Below are 19090 nucleotides of genomic sequence, written 5' to 3'. Positions count from 1 at the left end.
TCGCCCATATTGTCGTATTTTTATGTTTGAGCTATTTCGTCAAGAAAAAAAGTAAAATAAATAAATCTGCCTAGTCAAGTGAATAAGAATTTTAAAAAAATCCCTCCAAAGACATTATATTACTCTCTGAGTCTGCTTTAAAAAGAGATGTCGTTGAAAATTCTACCACTAAATGTCTCTGAGCAATGTTCTTCCAAAGCTAAGAATTTTATGAAAGTACGATAAATATGACGCTCTATAAAATGAAAAGTAATTCTAGTCGGGGGTATTTTAATTCACCATTAGGCTTGTCCAGTGAAGGCCTTTCAATGACAGAAGCACCGCTTTTTTTAAAAAATGCGAGGTCAAATTTTCTGAAATTTTGTCCGATTTCACATGGAACAGCCCGTACAACAATTTTGCAATATTTAATCCAAATAAAGTCAGGTATTACACAAACGAACATTGTAATTTTCACACAAAAAATAATATTATACCTTAGCTAGCTGCTCTATTGTTCCTAATACTCACAGCACTCCAAGCGGCTAGCAACTATCGCGAGAAATGCAAAAAAAGCATCCCAAGCTTCGAAAGTGTGTATCCTCCTCAGCCCTGAGAATAAGTTTGAATTTTATTATTTTTTTAACATTTATTCATTTTATTGGACAGAATACATAGTTAAACACAGATAAAATGTAAAAAAAAAATTTTGACTCTCTCTTATAACAAAACTTTAGTGTATCCCAGAGGAGACATTAGATTTAAATGACAACCGACACTTATTTTGAAACATGTTATTTTTGTAGTAAATCTGTTATTTCTAAGCCAAATAAAATTAATTGAACATTAATTGTTAGACATAAGAACAACAATTTACTAATTGATAACTTAACATGTTTATGAGTAACCGTAATCCAGTTTCTCAAATGAAAACTTCATACTTCATCGAAAAATTTAAAACATTTTCTGTCGTCTTGAAAGCAGATAAATATTTTGCAAGCAGTACACCTTATTCTGGCAGAGTTGGCATTGCAGCCCAGTATTCTACATCGATTCTTGGTGAATGGTGTTGGTATGTCTGGAAGGTGCAAAATCCCTTTTATTCTTAGATGAGCCGATAGTATTGGAATTTTCGCATTGTATCTTACTTTCTTTGGTGAAGGCTCACTGGGCTCACCTGTCCACACCTGTGGAGTAGTGGTTAGCGCGTCTGGCCACGAAACCAGGTGCCCCGGGTTCGAATCCTGGTCAGGGCAAGTTACCTGGTTGAGGTTTTTTCCGGGGTTTTCCCTCAACCCAATACGAGCAAATTTTGGGTAACTTTCGGTGCTGGACCCTGGACTCATTTCACCAGCATTATCACCTTCATTTCATTCAGACGCTAAATAACCTGAGATGTTGATACAGAATCGTAAAAACCCAATAAAATGAAAAAATCCTCCTGATCAAGTGATACATGTAGAAGATAGTCTTCTAGCTCCATCTGAAAGCCCAAGTAGTCCAGTACTTCTTTCTTTGGCGTTTCCAAGGCCATTTGATGTCTCATATATTCAATCCAACTGCTTGCGATTGCGAAGTCGATGAAATGCATTATTACCTTAATAGGGGATCTCTTCCTTCAAATGACGCCAAAACAACAGGTTTGTTGTCAAACCATTTTATTGGACAAATTTGCCCATCATTGCGCACTTTTTCATCGATGGAACCTCGTCCCTCAGCTTTCATTTGGACATCAGATTTTAAATTTGCATTAGATGGAATGTTTACCTTCCTAAGAGTTTCTGTACCCTGACAGTGAGTCTTGTAGTGAAGAATATCCAATAACGCAATTGAAGTGAAGTATCGTCCATGTACAAAGTACAGCCTGGAGAAAGATTCTTTGTTAGACTCAGGACCAATTTCCCATCAATGTCTACATTTTTGGTACCGGTATCAGAATCAGGATCTTTATATTGTTAATGTTTATTATTATAATTTTTTACATTTTTGTTATATATTATGTTTCAGTCTTCGAATCATATTTGCAAGGAAATTTTGGTATATGAATTATGAAATTCGAATTTTTATTAATATATAACAATAATAACAATAATAATAATAATAATAATAATAATAATAATAATAATAATAATAATAATAATAATTATTATTATTATTATTATTATTATTATTAATTATTATTATTACTAAAATCAACCGGTATACCCATCAACCTAATTCTCGTGTAATTTCATAAGGAAACATCTATAAAACTGGAAATCATCATATTTCTGGGAAATAATTATTTACTAGCTCAGAACCTGTCGTCTCCCTGGGCCTGAGGAGACACTACAATGATTACTTAATAATTGACTAAATAAATAATGATTCAATAAAAGTAATATTATATACATAAAAGCCAATGTTTTGAGATAACTAATTGATATATTTAATTATACTCATAAACCAAGTGACAGAAATATCTTAGCTTGCCTGCAGGAATGTGTTCCTTTGACTTCACTCTTGAACCCGCCATTTTCATTACAATGTCACCAAACTCTAATTCGCTCCAGGATAGCAAACATAACTTCAAAAAATGGAGTCATCTGTTGGCAAAAGCTTGTACAATTTCGAAAACAATATCAACATGTCTTCTTTGATTACCGCTAATTTTAAACACATGTCTCCTACAGGCCGGGATTGAGGGGGGTATCACAGTCTACTATATAGTAGACTGTGGGGATCGTTGCTTACGAGATTACACACGTGTAATCACGTAAGCAACGGTGGGGATATACTGAACTGTGATGCTGGTGTCTACTCTGTATTCTCTGCTCGTTGGTAATATCTTTGGAAAGTCCTACACGATGCTGATAATTATAGGTACTGCGCATGCGCAAATTGGCGTGGTCTTGTTCGATTGTCCAATGTTTGCTATTGTCGCAATTAACCTAGAAATTCTGGAGGAACTTACTAATTGTGTTGTGATAAGAAAAGAAAATGGAAATTGAATCTCGTAAAAGGAAGCGTGCGGGTAATTGGACGCCAGGAGAAAAAAGAGTACTACTTACATTAATCCAAAAACGAATTGAAATTATAGAAAATAAATGTACTTCTACTAATTCGAACGCAAGGAAAGAACACGCGTGGAAAGACATATATAAGGAATTCTGTGCCAGTTTCGGTGATGGGGACCGCAGCATTGTTCGTTTGAAGGAGCAATGGCATAGATTAAAAACAACTGTTAAATGCAATGTTAAAAAAGTAAGTACAAACGATATTACAATAATTTTAGGTTAGGTCTAACTATAACGAATCGATGGATTTCAAAGAACGAATTTGTTCTCATTCAGTATTTTTTGTATTTATTTGTTAGCAAAAGAAATACAGAAAATCAACTGGCGGAGGATATCCTGCTTCCGAAACTAATGATGTAATGCTCGATGATAGAGAATGGAAAATTGTCGCATCTCTACCGCATGAACGTACTGAAGATTACGCAGAATTTGACTCTGATGCACTATATGAGGTTAGCCTTGTTATGTCCTTATTGCATGTTTAAGTGTGTGGAATATTATTTTCTGATAAATGTTTTTATTTCAATGCGGTTTCGGGATGATTATATCCAGGGTTGCTATACGTCCTGGTTTTCCAGGGATGTCACTGCTTTTGTGTCCACTGTCCCGATGTCCCGACAGATTCGTTCGGGACAGTCAGATGTCCCGATTTTGACTTGGTTTACAGCTTCTTTGTATTTTAAGGTTACTATAATATATCTATTATGTGATTTAGCCGAACTTATTGAAAACTTCAAATAGGCTTAGTGATATAGAGGAGACATTGACTTACCTAAAAACAAAAGAAAAAACTGCAGCTTTCAGAATTTGAAGTGTTTGATCAGTTTATTTGCTTGAAAAACTTTGTGAATACAAACTTGGATGTTCAAGAATGGGGAAGTGAAAAAGTTCAAGACAAGTGGCTTAAATTTTTTGAGACTATAAACCATACAGAACAGTATTCAGAATTATTGGAAATCTGTCAGTATATTTTTGCTATGCCTGCTCACAATGCAAATCTTGAATGCAAATTTTCTCTGATGGCAGCACAATGGACAGATGAAAGAAATCGGTTAAGCATATACACTATAGAAAGCATATTGCAGTGCCACTACAATTTGAACATGACATGTTCTGAATTTTACATGTATGTACAAAGATATCCATCCATCTTGCAGGCTGTAAGCAAATATGAGAAATATGAATGGTATGATTATGAAAAAAGAATCAAGTAATATTGTGTTAATTTCTTTGCAAAATTATTGTAATTCCAAAAAAAAATCAATTTTTCTACAATGAGCGGGTGTTGTAATTATATGTCCTGGTTTCAGTTACAAAGTTTATGGAACCTTGATTATATCACTCACAGATATATTGGACATGTGGTACATAATGTAACATAAATAATATAATGTATATAAATATGGCTCATAATGACAGTAGGGTCAATCCATGGTTACGAGTGTGACATCTGCAGCAATGAACGTGCATGAAAATCTGTGGCTGCACGTATTTGCAAAATTGTCAAAATGGGGATTAGTACAATTAAAGTTATTCTTTGTGTCAGTGAGAAAATATTTGCAATGAAATAAATTAATATGTAATGGTTATGTGCGTGACATAAAAAGGACATGGAAATTTGACTTCTACCACTCTTTGAGAGATTCATGTGAATCTATTTAGTTTTCAGGCACAATAATTTTTTTGTGTGCACGTAAGGCACCAACAATCAAGAACATGGAACAATAATGTCTTTATATAGGTTGTGGAATGAAATATTAATTTGTAAAATTATGGTTACGGGGTGACCTGTGCAATAATAAATTTATACATCTTGACTGTTATTCAATTTTAATATTCCTATTGACTATACAATATTACATACAGACTAATAACTGATAAACAACATAAAGTGATTACAGATTATAGAAATGAACTCTTCATTTCTGAAAATTAGTCTATTTGAAACTCATGTGATTTCTATTATCTAACATTCTTGGTTTTGGGAGTTCTGCTTTCTGGATTCCCATGACATTTCTTCAGAGTATACCTACACTTTTCCCTGTTTTTTTTTTTTTTTTTTTTTTTTTTTTTTTAAACTGAAGAAGTTCATTATCAGTTCTGACAACCAGAGCCCTTTACTTCTCCCTTTTTCTCCTTGAATCATCTAAATCTCCACAGATAACATCCATGCACACATTTTTCTCTTCCAAATGTTGTTTTGTTTGGCTACAGTTAAGATCAGTGATCTGATTAGAACTTCAATTCTTATCTCGTTGTATTTCTTTCTGTAGATATTGTTGATATTTTTCCAGGTCTTCTTTCAACTTGGCACGGTGCCTTGAAACCTTTTCTTTTGACGTCATAGGCATGATTATCTAACCTAAAATCAATATTGTTTTACTTTAGATCGCACAATATATCTAGGCCTATAGATAAAGGTACTAATTGAGAGTTTATTACTAAGTTGAAATTTCATGATAAAGATGTCGCACACGTAATCATCAAAATTAATCAAACAATAAGGTTTCCAATTTCATATTAATAGCAAAATATACTGGTGGTGTTGCACTAATTTTACAGCTGCAATATTAAGTGTAAAAAGGCATATATTATTGAATTATGAAGAAAAGCATTTTCTGGTTACAGGTGTGACAGATTGTTTACGTTTCCTTGACTTACCTGAAAATGTGATTCAGTATACCCGACTCTACCCAACTACCACTGGGACATTAACTAGACACAACAAAGACTGTCCTCAAGAACCACCATGTGAATATTCAGCTTCAGTTAGTAAATACAGGATTACCAAATTGCTGTGTTTCAACCAATATTACAAATTAAGTACACAGTGGAGGGTTTGACGTATGTTTTTGACTAAATAAAGAAAACTGACTCACTTTCAGTGCTAAATTACTAAACTAGAGACAATTAAATTTCAAATAAGATATGATGCATAGATCAGAACAAAATTTTATTTTTCTGCATCAGTGTCATATATTATATTCCATGGATTGACCCAGTATTTAGTAGGCCTACACAAAGAATATAATTCACTCTAATCACAATAACGTGAAAGTGCACTAAGACTACCATATACTTGGGATCATCTAAGTAAACCCACGCATTTATCAATCGGGACATAATATCTCGTCTAAATTAGTACTAGAATTATGAAAACTGGGACATTTACATGGCACTAATTATTTATTTTAACTTTCAGCTCTGTGAAATATCCCTGTCATCTCCATCAGAAGGAGTAACAGATATTGAGGTTAGCTTTCACTGTACATAAGTATAAGACTTCTGTGGGATTGAAATTGGTAATCAGTCATCAAATTTTATTCTCTTATGTGTTTGTAAAGCGCCAGTTGGTGATATGAAATATATATATATATATATATATATATATATATATATATATATATATATATATATTAAACTTAGATTAATTACTGAAAAGACTTTAAGCCTATAATTTATGATAGTGGTGATATAAACATAGATTGTCTCATTATAAAGTGCTCTCATTTTACGAGGAAACTAGATTACAGCAGAACCCTGGTGTACACTTTCCTGCAGGTCATGCTTGTACCGACAGGAGCATGTTCCGTTACTACCTGCAGATCAAGACATTAACTACAGAATAAAATAATTTCACAAGAGTTGGGAGCACAGAAAGATGGCCGGCTGGCAGAAGAATGATGCGAAGTTTTCTCGTAAATGAGAGCAGTATATTACAAAAGAAAGCCTTAAGGATAATGATAGGCAGGTGTGCATAAATGGACATTCTGTAAAAGATTTTCTAAAACTTAAAAACTTTCACCTTACTTGGAGTAGTCTTTCCCTGATGATGATTCATGTTAAAAATGAAGATGCTTTTTGTACGGAGAAGAACATTCATAATTGTAATACAAGACACAAATCAGATCTCAATTTCACCTTTGTTGGTCAGCTGTTATGAAAGAAATTACAGTTTTCAATGCATTATCTAATTATCTTAAACTTTTATGGTTCAAAAGAAAAAGTTTTGAACGGGTTCAACAAAATTTCTCCACCTTCATACATTCTGCAAAATGGTGAAGGGTTTATGCTTTAAATAAATTTAATTTACTTACTATATATTAAGTTAATAATTCTATATTGCATTTATCTAGATATTTAATTTACTTGTTTCACACTCCAAAGGGTACAATGCTCATGTAATATCTATATCATACAATAAATATGATCCAATTACCATATTAAGTTCATTTATCATTGGTACATACTTATTTCAGGATATCAGTACTCCGCTATCAACGCCAATCTCAAATCCTGTACCAAAAACCCCGGATCAATGTGCAGTAAATGCCTCTACAGTAATCAACAACAGGTGAGTTTAAGATCTTATTGATATTTAAGGACATTACTACTTATCACTGTATTATCACATACATGTATATAAATACATAATATTTCAGGCAGTCCAGTGGGTCACAAGAGGAATCTTTAAGGGACCATTCTACCAGTGGACGTTATAGGAAGGTTTGCAATGATAAAATTCCATTAGTAAAAAGTAATTTGTTAGATACAGTAGCGTGCAAATTAATCCGAACAACGTAATTACTTATGCATAAACACTCAAACTGGTTAAAAAAGGATCTAAGACATACCTCAGTAATCTATGTGGCCTCCCTTGTTCCTAATAACAGCTCTGAGACGATTTGGCATGGATTCCACTAATTTCCCACAAATATTCTTCATTTCTTCATCGCGAAACCATACACCAATGAGGGCAGAAATCATCTTCTCCTTTGTAGAACAACCCATTTTTTGCATTCTTCTTTTGCAAATTGACCACTTGTTCTCAACGGGGTTGATGTCGGGTGAGTTGCCTGGCCAGGGGAGTACCTGAGTATTCTTCTTCTTGAAGAATTCTGTAGTTTTTCGAGACGTATGGCATGGTGCCAGGTCTTGTTGGAACACACCTCTGCCATTCGGAAATGATTTATGCAGCTGGGGTACGAGTAGTAGGTTATTTTACGACGCTTTATCAACATCTTTGGTTATTTAGCGTCTGAATGAAATGAAGGTGATAATGCCGGTGAAATGAGTCCGGGGTCCAACACCGAAAGTTACCCAGCATTTGCTCATATTGGGTTGAGGGAAAACCCCGGAAAAAACTTCAACCAGGTAACTTGCCCCGACCGGGAATCGAACCCGGGCCACCTGGTTTCGCGGCCAGACGCGCTGACCGTTACTCCACAGGTGTGGACCCTGGGGTACGATTCTGGTTTCAAATAAGTGAATATATTTGTCAGAATTCATCATTCCCTTGATAGGTATTAATGCTCCAGGCCCTTCATGTGTAAAACAACCCCAAAACATTACTTTAGGGGGGTATTTGGGTGCTTGTTGGAGATGAGCTGCTGTTACTTTTTCGGATCCTTTCCGTACGTAGGAAACACGGTGGCCGTGGACCTCGAATTGAGACTCATCGGAAAAAAGTACATTCTTCCAGTCACTCACTGTCCAGTGTTGATGTAATTTTGCCCACATTAAGCGTTTTTTGCACATAACAGGGGTTAGCAGTTTGCTTCTTAATAGGCTTACGAGCCCTTCGTCCAGCTTCCAAAAGCCTATGCCACACTGTTGTGACGTAAATATTCGTCCCAGTGGTAGCCATTAACTCGCGGGTTGAGTCGACATCAGTTAGTCTAGGATTTAATTTGCTTTTCCTGACAATTAAACGATCATCTGCAGGTGAAGTCTTCCTTTTCTGGCCACAGTTTTCTTTTTTCTGGGGTGTGATGGATCCAGTCTCCCTGTATCGTTTTATGATCGAATTAACAGTAGCCAAACCGATGTGACATTCTGCAGCAATTTGCCTCTGTGTCATAGAAGAATGCTCTGCTAATGTTATAATTTTAGACCGTTTTCGTGGAGTTGTATCCATTTGTGAAGACGACAGAATGTACACAGGATTGCAGTATTAAGTCTTCAACACAACTGAAATGCTTATAAGTACAAAACGACAGGCAAAATGTCACATATTAAAAAATAATAATGACAGACCTTCAACAATGGAATTACACGTACTACAGATGTCAATTAAAGCGGTATGAGCAGCTGTGAGGTCAACAATGACAGAAAATGTAAAAATATGTTGTGTTCGGATTAATTTGCACGCTACTGTATAAGTATAGGTCTATGTAATTAAATTATACAGGGTGATTCACGAGGATTTACCGTCCTTTACGGAGCTTATTTCCGAAGACATTCTGAGCAGAAAATGTCATATAAACATGAGTCCTATTCTCAATATTTTCAGAGTTACGTTTTGTTAATGGAACGCATTGCTGAGAACGCGTGATCTTGGTCAGCGTGCAGTCACAGCCAGCGTGAGCGCTATGGAAATAAAAGATAACCGTATGCAGTTACATAGAGTGACGAGTGCCATTCACAAGCGTGCGGCCAAGTGTACTCAAGTGAATGGCATTTTTTAAAATGTGTTGTAAACTCTCAAAGACTGTAAATTCGGATGCAAAATTGAACTGCAAATAATTAAGTTGGTGGAAGTGGTGTGATGTGTAATAACTGTTGTGCTAAATACGTAAGAATAATGTAATTTTCTAGTTATAAATAGGAAAAGATGTCTGTACGAAGCAACTAAAGAATTCACAGCACATTTTTAGCTTCATAATACTTGCCAATTAATGAAATGATATTTCTGAATGGTTCATTCTCTATTTGTATTATTCTTTTACCTTCAAACTAAAGAAAAAACATACTTTACAAACAACTTTAAATTAGTGTAACTCTGAAAATATTGAGAATAGGAACAATGACTATGTCATTTTCTGCTCAAAATGTCTTCAGAAATAAGCTCCGTAAAGAACGGTAAATCCTCGTGAATCACCCTGTATTTAATTAATGCCCAGCTCTGAAAATATGCTAAGCGGGAATAATTAATATTATGGAAGTTTAATGTTTGTAATGAAGTGGGTACATGTTTACATTTCTTCTTTGCATAGGATTCTGCTGCAAAGTCATTGAGAATGACTGAATATGAAACAGAGGTGTTGCTGTTCCAAAAAGAAAAGCACGAAGTCGAACTGAAACGTGGTATGGAGATGCATAGAGCCCAGATGAAAAATATCGAGGCCAAAATGAAACAGGACGAGGAGATGCACAGTGCCCAGATGAAACGCGACGACAAGATCCATGAATTGCAAAAAGCAAAATTGTTGTTAGAAATGGAAATGTTAATAAAACACATTTAGAAAGAAAAGAATGGGGGGGGGGGGCTAATAAAAACTGGAAGTGTAGTAGTGGTGGTAGTAATAATATCCTGAAGCTATTGACCTTACACTTTTTGCTTGGGAGATTCACAGTAGTAACTTATCTATAAACTTGCAATTCTTCTGTCCCAATCATTTTCTGGAGTCCGGTGCAGAATAGTACAGGACACGTCACCGTTTTCTGCGTGTGAAATAAGTAATGGGAACGTTAAGTGCGAGTGTTTTACATTTGCCGCAGTGACTCTTGACAACTGTGTTTGGAAAATGGCTGATGTGACGTGTATAGGAAGTGGTACCATTCTCAGCTGCATTAGCAACATGCTCACGAACTAGGCACTATATATCTAGGACACAAGCCAAAAATGCTGGCGCCAGCTGTAAGTGATTTTTGTTTATTATTTTGTATCGTTTTGTTGCATGCTACACAGTGTGGTGAGTGTAACAAGTTTATTCAATGGAGATATGCTGCTAGTCAGTTGTCTGGTTTCTAAGCTGCAACAGATTGAGGACTGTTACTATTGTTTGGTGTAGTATTTTCTATTTTTTTACTTTCACATTGTTGTCCTGTGGGTTATTTTATATGTGTTTCTATTTTGGTTTAGATGTTTTCATGATTTATTAGAAAGATTATTATTATTTTTGTATTTGCACTTCAATAGCCAACATATCACCTTGCTCATTACCTTGTAGATCAGTGATGTCAAAGCAAGCGCATTTTTCTGATCCTGACGTCGTGCGCGGGCATCAAGCGGTAGGTATGGAAGGAAAAAGGATTATGTATATCAATAAGCAGCCTGTTGGATTAAGAAAACAGTGGTGTACAAACTTCAAATGGAACGTGAAATTTTACGATATATATATATATATATATATATATATATATATATATATTTCTGTTTGATATTTCCTATACTGTCTGTAAAACAAAAGTACAAACACCAATTTCTTAATATTGCAGTTGTGTTTTAAATGTTAATAACATAATAAAGAGTTAAGAAGGAATATTCACATAAAACTCCATAGTAGTATAACTCTACTGTACTAAGTGAATGAAACACATCATTCATAAAGAAAGTGATATCCTAAAGAAAGAGATTGAGTATGACATGATAAATTGGAACTGATATTGATGGTATCTTTATCCTTATACTGTAAAAGTAATCAATAAACTAATTAAAACAATATTATAGTACAAAGAAAAGTTACCTAGGTATATGTTTTAACTGTAACTAAAATTACATAACAAAACTGTTATCGCATTATGCTTTTAAGGTGATGTTGGTGCGAAATTTCCTATCATCAGAATATTAAATTATTTTTTCGAAATCTGCTGAAGCTGTAGAGCTGACGTTTTTACAACACATGGGCATATGTCTTTTGTTTATGTAACAGTAGTTCCTTTGGTAATTAATTTCCTTATAAATATTCTCCATGCGAATATTTTCAAAATTTTCAATACACCAACTTCAGTAATATGTATTTACGATATATTAGATTTACGAAAACAACAACATATTTTAAAATTTCACTTTTCTGTAAAAAAAGTTTGGAAAATATTCCTTTTGAATAAAAAAGCAAACTTGTGAAAAATGAGCATTAAAATTAAAACTTACATTCTTATTATGCACTTATACTTCTCAGACAAATATACAAATTAACATGAATACAGTTTTACTAAGTTCTCTTCCCTTTATCCACTGAATCAGTGCTGGTCATCCCTCTATACAGCTCGACCAATCGGCATATACTACCTCTTTCGTCTGTCTCTCTACTTTCTGCTCTAAAGTACTCGGGGTCTCCTGAGCTCTAAAGCGCGCGCATGTGCCTATGGGCATCAGTTGACATGACTGCTGTAGATGATAGTATGTTCGAAATCATTGTAAAGCAGCATTTTTCTTTAGATTCGTTAATATTCTGACACAGTCGTTGCATTCCATTATTCTCTTATCTTGGAGTGACTGACTCTTAGAGCAACAATACCTGAGCTATAATAGTCGGAGAGTAGTAAAATATTTTGCAAATAACCATTATTGGAAAATAATTGTTGCAGAGCAGCAAGTAATGATTGCAAATCATCATTGTGAGTGTTTAGCTTTTCAAGGAAATCATAAAAACAAAAGTTTACTTACAGGTTATCCCTGCTCCTGTTTCTCTGTTCATTAATGAACCATGTACACTTAACAGTAAAAAGAATGGGGTGACTCTTGATCGATAGAAATTCTAAGTTTTATCGTGCAGTTCACTCGTGTAAACACACTGCACTTCAAGACATTGCTGTGGTATCTCTATTGAAAGTCGTCAATCTACAATGTAGTCAACCTTACGAGCTGTGTGTGGCCCAGTGGTAAGATGTCTGACATACGTACCAGAAGTTGTGAATTCGCCTCTTGGTACAGTAAAATTATTTTTTTTTTTTATTTTAGTTTTTAATTTATTTATTTGTTTAAATATGAAATGGCATTTGCTCATAAACTTCGTTATACCTGCCTTGTAAAAATAGTATTGCCCATCACCTGTGGGCTATTAATAGGCGAGATCTGGCCTGTATAAACAAAAATACTTGTTACATCCTAAAAAACCAGACACATATGAAACATAAATAAATAATTAAATAAACAAACAAACAATTTGTTAATATATTTATTATCTCGTCCACAAACCACCTGAGTCAACAACTGTCCTTATTCTGCGTGGCATGGAGTCCACAAGATTATGGAACAGGTCTAAATTCATGGCCACCTCCTCCCACACATCTATAACTCTGTCCCACAATTTGTCAGCTGTCCGAATGATTAGTTGTTCTGGCTTATTAGAGCATAGGATCCATTTGACTGTGGCCCACAAATTTTCAATCGGATTCATATTTGGTGATTTTGGAGGCCAGTCGACCATGTCGACATCAGGCCTCCTTGTAAACCACCTTTGAATCTGGTTGGCAGTGTATACCAGGTGATTATCCTGCTGGAAGAAAAGTGTTCCTTCTGGATATCGTTCTCAGGAGGAAGGAATCATTCCATTTGCCAAAATGTGTTCGTAGACTTCCGCTGTACACTGACCATGTATGCATTCCAGAAGTCCTGCCCCATTGTATGACATCCATCCCCAACACGCGAAGCTATGTGACCCGACCTGTTAAGTCGTCTCACGAAGCATTCATCATATTGGTGGCCATCCATATGATAAACTAGTGCAGGATCATCGTTGTTATTGGAGACAATTATCTCGTTGGAGAAAATGACATTGGCATACACTAGACAGTTCATGGCATGCTCCATCGTCAAATGTTCTCTCCTCACAGCTCGACACCATATGCCACACTCTCTAAAACGTCTCCACACGATGTTTGGGGAACCTGGAAAGTTAGACGCCATCTTGAGTTGAGAGGCAGTTCTGAAGGGGTGGTTCTCAACTTCTCTCAATAACATGGCGTCCTCTTTCCTTGTACAGATGTGCGGCCGACCAGGAATGGGACAATTCGCAACTCCACCATTCTCACAATTTAGCCCACCACTTAGCAGTTGACAATGAGATTCCAATTTCTCTGGCCACCATCAACGCAAAATAACCTACGCGAACCAGGGCAATGACTTGTTGACGGAGTTGTTGTGTCTCTGCCATCTTCAAGCATAATGACGAGACAGAACGTTTTATTAACAGACAAGAGTATTGCTTGGATGGGAGAGGGAGGTTTATTATTTGCGTTTGGGCATATTCCAAGGGATGTTGCCACATAAATATAGCTTTGCGAAACATATAAGATGGAAAATTTATAATTTAAAAAAGAAGAGTGTGGGAGATTCGAACCTTGAGCTGCTACTATTAACTCGTTCAATAGACCAATGTCATAACGACTTACGCTACTGAAATTTTTAATATTGTTGTGGCATAATACGTGGTTTTCCTGTTCATATTCGCTTCGGTTCATTTTGTATTTATCAATTTTATTATTTCACTCTTCAAACGCCGCCAAATTACTCTTCAAGGAACGACCACTCATATAAATTGAGGGAAAGAAGGCAGAGGACGGACTGGTAAGTTTTCTTTTCTCAATCGTACTATCAGGGACTGGAATGATTTACCCGCAGACTTACTAAAGGCTTTACCAACAACCAAAAATGTATTTAAAAATAGACTTAAGGACTTTACTAATAGACGGTAATTATACACAGTATTTAAAGGGTGTAAATGATATGTTGTTATTGAAGTGTTGTATCAGTGAAGAATTATGTTGTGTCAGTGAAGTGTGTAGTGTAAGTGAAACGTGTTCCTGTCAGTGAAGCTTTATAGTTTATAGTGGCAGTGCAAAGTATTTGAACTGTGAAATGTGTTTGAAGTGTTAGTGAAATCAGGATAGAATCAGTGAAATGTGTCGTACTTCCAGTGCAGTGAGTGAGTTGACAGTGAAATTAGTGTAATGTTTTTTTTTTTTATATTTTTATTTTATTAGGTTATTTTACGACGCTGTATCAACATCTAAGGTTATTTAGCGTCTGAATGAAATGAAGGTGATAATGCCGGTGAAATGAGTCCAGAGTCCAGCACCGAAAGTTACCCAGCATTTGCTCGGAGCAGGTTGTGGGAAAACCCCGGGAAAAACCTCAACCAGGTAACTTGCCTCGACCGGGATTCGAACCCGGGCCACCTGATTTCGCGTCCAGAGTGTAATGTTGAAAGGTACTTGTGCAGATATGAACATATCATACTCGTGGGTTTTAGTTCGAAATTAGGTTTAAGATACAAATTAGATTTATTTCAAATGTTATTTTAAGTGATCGTTTCATTTAATTTAGGATATTCCCTGTTGTTGTTGCTGTTATTATTATTATTATTATTATTATTATTATTATTATTATTATTATTATTATTATTGTTAGTATTACCGGTAATTATTAGCATTATTATTAATTGTATTTTTAATTAATAAGATTATTATTGTCATTATTGAGTGTAATTAGTTACCACTGCCACCGGGTATATACCCATTGCAGTGTGAATAAATACATACACACATACGTATATATCTAAAATCAACTTCCATTCGATTTTATAACATATTTTAGACTCTTAAACAAAATACAGCAAATTTAATTGGTTGAATTATGTGTTACCTGGTGAACTACGGCTTTGACGAGACGAGCATGTATTTTTTTTTAATTTTAGTACGTTATTTTACGACGCTTTATCAACATCTTAGGTTATTTAGTGTCTGAATGAGATGAAGATGATAATGCCGGTGAAATGAATCCGGGGTCCAACACCGAAAGGTACCCAGTATTTCCTGATATTGGGTTGAGGGAAAACAACGGAAAAAAACTCAATCAGGTAACTTGCCCCGACCGGGAATCGAACCCGAGCCACCTGGTTTCGCGGCCAGACGCGCTAACCGTTACTCCACAGGTGTGGACTTATTATTATTGTGGGTTACAATTATTTTACAAGAGTTTTGATACCAATATCACTGGAATTAATCCATTTGCATTGTAAATAAATACAAGTCTTTTCATGGGGATTAATTTGTGAAGTGCAGATGCAGAGGTTTTCCCTCGACACGAGTCTACCTGGTTAATCTCTGATTAAAGTAAATTGGTAATTATTTTGGCTGATTGGTTTCTTGAATAAATGTATTCTTGAATGTTATTTGCAGTTATGGTAGTTCGTGTGTTAGGGTAAATATCTGATAGGATTCACTGGATTTATAGTTATTAAATTTTTCTTTACGATGCAGGGCTAAATCTGCAATGCTACTATTACGTGTAATAATTTAACCGGTGACTCGTCTGTATTTTTGCATGAATCTCATTCAGAAGTTGGTAATTTGCTTCACTTACAGCCTGAAATGAATACAGAACAGAGGAACGAGGAGAAAAATCAAGGTCTGTACTTATTTCCTTAATACTATCACTGTATATTAACACAATTTTTTTTGTAATGGTGTTTACTCATTCACGTATTATGTTGATATGATTCGTTTTACTTTTCTCTCTTTATCCTTTGAATGTACATTAGTTTGTAACTTTGAAATAATTGAATATGCAAAATATGAACAAAATTATTATATGAAGCCTACATAAGAGTTAATATTTACAATACCTGAAGACTTAGCGTATACTACCCATTTGTTTGATGTTTATTTGTGAAAGTTCTTCTAGACTTACGAGAGTGTGCCATGGTGCCAGTACCTATAGTCGTGTCGCTGTTATTTCCAGTGTGACTCCTCCCCTTTGCTTACGTCTTAGGAAGTGAAGGCTCTATAAAGTCTAGGTAGGTAGTATCGTTCGCCACTTTTGTCCTTTCGTTGCCGAGCTACCAGATGAGGAATCTATTTGCTTCACCATTAAACATTATTATGTCGTAGCTCCTATGATAATAAATCAAACGCATTGTAATTGAGCGGCAAATAACGTCCTCGTATGATTTCTGCAAACGCTAACGAAAGAGCCAAAATGGCGTGCGATTATATTAAGTATTTATCGAGCCTTAGGAAATTCATTACATCATCAATAGCGAATGACAAGACGCACACGTTTAAATGTAGCCGACCTGCAACGTGATTGGATGCTGGAAATAAGAGCGACGGGACTATAAAATCAAATATTTTTATATCAAACTTACTGTACGTCATGGAAAGGTATTTTAAAGTGAAATCCTATTATTAAAAAAAATCGCATTCTGCCATCTTTTTTGGTGATGTGAGGACATTAGCCTATTTCTACTTGGAGTAATTTGTGTGTATTGTTTTGGTTTTTTACTATACAGTAACTGTATAATTATATCAGTAATTTCTAAAAGGACTTTATTCAATTTCTTTTTGCTAAAATCAATTTGACCACTATCGTATTCTTCTCACTTAAATACGCCTTTCTGATGATGGGCATTATTCCATGTATTTTATTCTGATCTATGCAGGGTTCACAATATTCACAGCACTTCTCAGAGGGCCCTAATCCTGGTATAAGGCGATTTTTATGGAAATGTGACTGCTATTGTTATTTTGGAATAAAGCCCTTTCAGAAATTACTTCTTTAATTATAAGTTCATTAGTAACATTTGACGTTATACATACAGTACTTCAAAATTTTGGTTACTTACTTCTAATTAACGAAGATGTTAATATATAGACTGTATAAATAAGGAAGCATAGAAATAATTTGTCATACAGTACAGCAGGGATGCAATAATTACTAGTGTTTCAGAGCGCAAGCTTTTTTAAGCTCTCTCCATAAGAGCAGAGCTTTTCTACCTGAGGCACAAGGGTGTACAGCACATACAACGTTGTAGACCATGAAATGCTGAAAAATTGAGAAAATCCCCGGTTTGTTTTGTTTTTATAATCGTGATTATATTCGAGACTGTTTTAAATTACTTAACCATATAATCATATAGGCCTATGGCCATACATGCGGTGCATGAGTTGAGACGAAATTTTTTTTTATGCCATTTTCTCGACTTTAAAATTTTAAGCAGTTTACTGAATGAAAAGCTCCTTGCACAACAGTTGTCATATTGGTCTGAAACTTCTCACAAAGATCAATTATGTTGATAAATAAAATTTAACTAGCATTTGTATGAAATATTAATATTAAGTTTCTGCGGGGAATATTCATATTGCACTTAGATTAAATATGCTGTAATGGTAAATTCATAAAGTGAAAAAATTTATTGTGTCTCTCTATTTAGACTGATCTCCAAAGCTAATTAATTTTTATTCCCATGACTATTTTCAAGACTTTGAGCAAATATGAACTAAAAATTTTGAAAACTTTGACGCAAGGAGCCTTTTTAGTGATGTCAATATAAAATATATTTTAAAGAAATATAATTTCAAAACTATTAGACTTAATGACACCAAATTGTGTACAGATTATATAATATTGTAGATCTGTTTATATAGTGTAAATTTCACAAATTTTGGCCGAAAATTGTGGAAGTTTTAAAAATCATACATATCCCCTTAAATGATTGACCCCAAAAATTACGATGGCTCTTCAATAGCATAATTTAATCAATTTGTTTTTTCGTGTTACGTGCATCTCACAAATCACTCTAAGAAAACTCATTACATAATCACGACTGGAGAGCAAGGACTACATTTTCACAATCACACAATTAATATAGCCCACTCTATTTCAATCTATAATGTCGTTATTATTTTTTCAACAAATGCTCAAAAGTACTTAGAGATCACACACGTCGAGTAGGTAGACCCTATTAGTTTCTCCTAACCAATGAAGTGAAAGTATTTACATAATAAACAATTGCTTTTAACAAGAAAATGGTTTACAAACAATTAACTTTTCCTATTTCTCTTTTCTTCTTAAAATCCCTTTCCTTCGCGATTTGTTTATATATGTACATGTATATTAAATAACTGAATAATTAGCCCTATTACATGGCCAGAAATTTAGTAACGCAAGTTATTGTAATAATCTTTATTCACTGCATGTGCATGTACATCCCTGATGTCTATGTTACGACGCTATGTAGTGGATGCTCTATGTGCTCGTGATCAAAGTCAAGCTCTTCTACTGGGATTGGGAGCTAATATCGTCTCATCCCTGCAGTACAGTATGTATATGAACCCATTATATCCCGAAATAAAATATTTTTGAATTTTTGTACTAAATTTGAGTTCTAGTATGCCCTTAGCTCACTTATCACATATAATGGTTTTATTTTGATAATAATGTAAGTTACATGTGCAAATTAAGCTTTCAGGAATAACTCCCTGTAAAGTTAATTTGAATAATTTCGAGGGAAAAATTGTTCCAGGGCCGGGTATCGGGTATGTAAGTT

The 19090-nt window shown here is 34.8% G+C and overlaps 1 protein-coding gene across 2 annotated transcripts in view; it reads left to right on the top strand.

The window, feature by feature from the left end:
* Positions 1-2764: 2764 nt before the first annotated feature.
* The window catches only part of LOC138691468 (uncharacterized), a 46282-nt gene continuing 29956 nt past the window's right edge, over positions 2765-19090 (top strand). Inside the window, exons 1-6 of one of the 2 annotated variants that reach the window (XR_011329875.1) lie at positions 2765-3222; positions 3335-3487; positions 6238-6288; positions 7295-7389; positions 7478-7541; positions 10031-10674. Coding sequence is in view for 1 of the 2 variants with exons in the window: in XM_069813419.1 (XP_069669520.1) it covers positions 2959-3222; positions 3335-3487; positions 6238-6288; positions 7295-7389; positions 7478-7541; positions 10031-10279 (876 nt within the window). In the remaining variant the exon portion in view is untranslated. Of the gene's footprint in view, positions 3223-3334; positions 3488-6237; positions 6289-7294; positions 7390-7477; positions 7542-10030; positions 11143-19090 lie in introns of those variants that run through there. The other variant, XM_069813419.1, reaches the window with a different exon arrangement.

This window comes from Periplaneta americana, chromosome 16, assembly GCF_040183065.1.
Source record: "Periplaneta americana isolate PAMFEO1 chromosome 16, P.americana_PAMFEO1_priV1, whole genome shotgun sequence".
NCBI lineage: Eukaryota > Metazoa > Arthropoda > Insecta > Blattodea > Blattidae > Periplaneta > Periplaneta americana.
The sequence above is the reverse complement of the archived record's forward strand: the minus strand, read 5'-3'. Positions and strand labels throughout refer to the sequence as shown.